This window comes from Onychostruthus taczanowskii, unplaced genomic scaffold (assembly GCF_017590055.1).
Source record: "Onychostruthus taczanowskii isolate IOZ18803 unplaced genomic scaffold, ASM1759005v1 scaffold50, whole genome shotgun sequence".
In the NCBI taxonomy this organism is placed as follows: Eukaryota; Metazoa; Chordata; class Aves; order Passeriformes; family Passeridae; genus Onychostruthus; species Onychostruthus taczanowskii.
Genome location: NW_024502569.1, coordinates 3,434,639 through 3,439,618, shown reverse-complemented (window position 1 = coordinate 3,439,618; position 4,980 = coordinate 3,434,639). Strand labels below are relative to the sequence as shown.

The 4,980-nt window shown below is 58.0% G+C and overlaps 1 protein-coding gene across 1 annotated transcript; it reads right to left on the bottom strand.

The window, feature by feature from the left end:
* Positions 1–1,283: 1,283 nt before the first annotated feature.
* CDX2 (caudal type homeobox 2) lies at positions 1,284–4,710 on the bottom strand. Its single transcript, XM_041416072.1, has 3 exons — positions 3,985–4,710; positions 1,643–1,788; positions 1,284–1,451 (listed from the first exon to the last, which is right to left on the bottom strand). Exons 1-3 carry the CDS (start codon positions 4,484–4,486, stop codon positions 1,284–1,286), a joined length of 816 nt encoding a protein of 271 aa, XP_041272006.1. The 5' UTR covers positions 4,487–4,710.
* Positions 4,711–4,980: the final 270 nt, after the last annotated feature.

Genomic DNA, 4,980 nt, shown 5'->3' with positions numbered 1-4,980 from the left:
TGCTGCTAGCATTTGGCTTTGGCTTTTAGCAAAAAGGTAAGAAAAGCTTAAACAAGGAAGAAACAAAAATGCAAATGGAATAACTTAAATAAATTTGATAACCAAAACTGAACAGCATGGGGCTAAATCCTGGGGAAGTCAATAATCCACATAACGTGTTTGTGGCTGGACAGTGCTCCCATCCTCCCTCCTGGGCCCAGGCCCACATGAGCCAGCTCCACACCCAGCCAAGGGCACTGGCTGCAGCGTGGCTACTCCAGCCTGGCCTCACTTTGCAGTTGGACTTCTCCATCCCTAATTAAGAAATACATATGGCAAACAGCCAAGGTGATTTGGCCAAATCAGCTGGACTCTTCTAGTTTTCATCTCTGCCTAAGGGAGTCTTTTGGCCTCTGCACCCTGATCCCCTCCATCTAGCCAGCATGTGGAAATGGGCCACAGCCTGTGCAAAGTAGGCTCTGATAGAGCACAGGGCTCTTCCAATGATTTCTATTTCTGATGAAGCTGTGGATGAAGTCTACATAAAACTGATAAAATTAAGGGAACTTTGGAAAATCAGCTGAAACATCCCCTCTCTCTCACCCCAACAAGACAGAAATTGTAAGGATGTGAGAAACAGCACACAGTTTAACCAAAGGGACATTGCACACACAAACAAGGCTCCCCACTTCAGCATGACAGGACACCTTTTTCAGAAGAGATGAAATTCTTTCAATTTCTCTGCACTGCAGCTAATAAATCTGGATGGATGACTATCTGCACTGGATTTATGGGCTCTTTTACAAGTGCCTAACATTAAGCAATTCACTTCTGAACGTTTAAACAGTGCCTTATCTGTCTGCTCTGACCCTCAGGGCAGAATGAACATTTTGCATATTCATGGTTGCACGAAAAAAAATAAAATAAAATATAAAATAAAAAAAAACCCATGTGCTTTAATTTTTTTTTTTTTCCTGCTAAAATTCATCATTAGCCCGACAACATTTTAAAGGTCTTTTGGACCGATCCCTGAGATATACCGGGGGTTGACTGGCAGGCAGCGCCCCCACTTTATCTAACAAATTCCAGGGTAAAAAAAAAGCACCCAGACATAATAATAACATTAATAAAGCGATGGACACGCTTCCCCCGGACGACGAGACACATACACTGTACACCTGTACACACGGCCGGCCCCGCGGGGCGGTGTAGTGCATCGGGGGGGCCTCTCCCGCCGCGCCCCCCGGCCCGGCCCGATCCGCTGCGTCCTCCAGCAGTCCCTGCGCCGCTGTCCCCGGCCGCTGTCACTGCGGGGCGGCGGGGCCCAGCCCGGCGGCGGCCGCCCCCGCCGCGGGACCCTGCAAGGAGGCGCTGGGGCTCAGGGGCTCCGCGCCGCCGGGCTGCGCCTGCTGCAGCTTCTTCTTGTTGATCTTCCTCTCCTTCGCCCGCCTATTCTGGAACCAGATTTTCACCTGCCAGGAGGTGGACAGGGGAGTGAGGGGGGACAGTTCACCGGGGATCCATCCCCTTCCCAGGGGCTCTCACCGCGAGCGCATCCCAGCCCCGCGCCTTCCGCCTCCGCGCATCCCAACCCCGCACATCCCTGCCCCGCGCATCCCGGCCACACGTGGCGCGCATAGCCAGCGCCAGTTTTGGGACAGACCTGCCTCTCCGAGAGCCCCAGGTTGGAGGCCAGCTCCGCTTTTCTCCTGATGGTGATGTAGCGGCTGTAGTGAAACTCCTTCTCCAGCTCCAGCCGCTGGTGGTCGGTGTACACGACGCGATACTTGTCTTTCGTCCTGGTTTTAACTGCGGAGCACAAAGCCAGGGTTGAGAAAGTCAAAGCCAAAGGGCAGAGCTGAGCGCAGACGTTCTGTCTGCGGTGTAGAGCGACCAGGAGCAGTCCTATCCCCCCCTCCCGGGCTTGCTGCTCGCCTCCCCTTGCCCTGGGCTCTGCTGAGCGCAGCAGAGGAGAGGAGACGTTCCGCAGTTCCTTGGGAACGTGGGACACCAGTGCCAGGCATGCCGGAGGGCGCAGAGGTTCCCAGCCCCGGCTGGCAGCCCTGGCCCCACCGCACACCCCTGCCTTGCACGGGGACACCTTCACTGTGCACTTGTTGGCTTTTGGTTTTGTTTTGACTTTCCTAGGGACAACAGACTTTTTATAGAGAAAGAGGAAAATGGAAAGAAAGAAAAGGCCCGTTCAGGGCATGGTGATTTCGTTTCAAACGAGAAACAGCCGTCTAAGAGAACCGGGAGCGGCTGCGGTGAACCACTCGTGAAGCGGTCAGCTCCCCCTTTTCTGTTACGGCACGGGGGCTAAAGGGATTTCTTGGGAAGCCTGGAAGTGTGACGTACAACTTCAGAGCTCAGAAAACCCAAAAACCCGGTTCAACAAACAAACAAACAAACAAACAAACAAATAAAAAACGCCAAAGCAAACCAAACACCGAAAACCCAAGGGAATCCGAAGGCGAATGCCAGCTAGCAGCAGCTGAGAGTGCATCGCCGCAGCCGCTGACCTCCTTTTTCCCGTGGGTTTCTTGTTTAACTGGTTGTGTCCCCGGCCCTCCCGTTCCCCAGGGAGCCGAGGCGAGGAGTCTCTGCCCCCAAGGTGCTTAATGGCTAGCAGGCTGACTTTGTTCAGGTAAACTTTCTGCAAACCACAACAAAAGCACCCTGTAAAGATACAAGCCTGATCAGAGAAAACTCCCCAGAGCCAGTGAATAGGGAACACAATTCCAAACAATGCAGGACAAGGAGATCTTATCAAAGAAAAACCCTTCTCAAAGCCTTAATGACAGCCACATTCTGTTTGAATTACCACTACTGAACAAATGGCGGCAGGCGCTTTCATCCCCCCAGCTCTGCACATTAACATAAACACTGGCTCCAAAGGCAGAATTTGAATGGAGACAAGGGACCGGCCACCACAGCACAAGCCCAAACTGTGGGAACTCCACGGGTTGCTGTGGGAAGAGCGGTGGGCCTGTAAGAGCTCCACCGCCACCGGCACCCGGGACGTGGCTGTGCCAGCGGCTTTTCCCCCGGGGGCGCGGCGGCCGCAGGCTTAGCCGGGACTCCCGCACCGCCCCGCTCCGACCGGGGTACCCCCGCCGGCCCTGCCGTCGGTCACGCACTCTCGGATGAGAGGGGATAGCCGTAAGTCATTATTCACTGCGAAACTGCGAAAGTCGTCATCCTTTTTTTTTTTTTTTTCGGACACTATATACAAATATTTGAAAAAATTAAAATTAAAAAAAAAGAAATTTAAAAAAAAGGAAAAGAGGAGAAGTGGAAGGCGTATATCAAAGCGCGGGACACGCATGTCCCCTGCCAGATGCACGGTGGGAATGAAAGAGAGGGTCTGCGGGGGTATTAACATCACAAGGGAGCGCGGCGCCGGCTACGGCCTGACCCGGGAAGGCACGCCCTCGCACGGCCCGGCCCGGCCCGGCCGGGGCCACAGCACGGCCCGCAGGGATCGGGCTGGCAAGTGGCCGCCGCTGTCACTCGGGAGTCTTGGCCGCACGGAGACCTTAATAAAGGGCAGGCGCCCAGTGACTTAGAAACAAATGCGGAGCGACACCGGCCGATGATTTATATGACTATAATTGGTTATAAATATCTTCTAAGTGGCTATAAGCAGGAGTGCGGAGCGGTGGGAGGAAGAGCCAGCGTTTCCTCGGGATCCGGACCATTCCACCCTGCTCCGCCGGAGCGCACCCCCGGGCGCTGAGCCCCCGGGGCCGGCAGCGCTGCTCGCCGGCCGAGCGCCGCTCCTGCCTCTGCCGGCCCGGCGCTCAGCAGTGAGTGCGGACGGGCTGTCGGTAGAGCCCGGCAGCCTTGTTCTCCCGAGGGCCGACCCTCGGGAGGGTTTGTTTCGGGGAGCTCTCCCCGAAGAAAGGCTTTGCCGGACTGCCCGGTGTAACGGGGAGCCGGCGGCGCCCCGGGGGAGTCGTCGGCAGGGCAGCCCCCGCCCGCCCGGCCCCGGCCCGCACTTACCCTGGCTGCTGAGCGGGGGCTGCGCCGGCTTCCTCATCCACTCGCAGAGGCCGCGGCGCTGCCCCCCGGGGGAGAGCGGCTCGGGGGCGGCGCTGGCGGCGGCGCTGGCGGCGTTGAGGGGCTGCATGACCCCGGCGGAGCAGTGGGGCGCGGGGCCGGCGTGGTGGTGGGCGTGCGGGTGGTGGTGGTGGTGGTGGTAGTCGGCGGGGCTGTAGGCCATGGGGGCGGCGGGGGAGCCCCCGTTGAGGCCGTGGACGGCGCCGGCGGCCGACGGCGCCCCTTGGCCATAGGTGCCCCAGTCGTCGCGGAGCGGGGCGGCGTAGGGCGCGGGCCAGGCCGGCCCGGGGGACTGGGCGCCGTCGAGGTTCACATGGTAGCCGCCGTAGTCCGCGTACTGCGGGGCACCAACGAAGTTCTGCGCCGCCAGGTTAAGTCCCCCCGAGTGCCGCACCGGGCCGGGGTACATGGGCCCGTCCTTCTCCAGGAGGTAGCTCACGTACATGCTGGCGGGGCCCCGGCGGCGGCTCTCCACATGCTGCTCGGGGCTCTCGCCGCGGCGCGCCTGCTGCTGCCTGGGGCCGGGCTGCCCGGGGCGGGGAGGGGGCAGGCGGAGGGGCCGCGGCCCCGCGCTGCGCTCCGCGCTCCTCCGCGCTCCCGGTCCGAATCCAATGGCCGGCAGTCCTTACATGATTAACGATTGTTTACAAGGCTCTATTAGTAATGGCCCAGACACACCAAAGGCAGGTGACGTGGAGAGGCGCTGGGTATATAGCTACTACCCCTAAAAGACGATTTGCATTTAAAAAGATAAGGAGAGGGCAGCGACCTGATCACAGCTAAATATTCAAGCCTTTATTGTTTAAGAGCTTCCTCCTTCCATTGCAACCTGGTGCACTTTAACCTCCAATCACAGGTTCAAAGGATGAAATCAAGAGACTTGCAAAAGACAGAGAGGGAGATCTAAGGGCGAGGGTGGGAATATGGGAGCCGTGTATC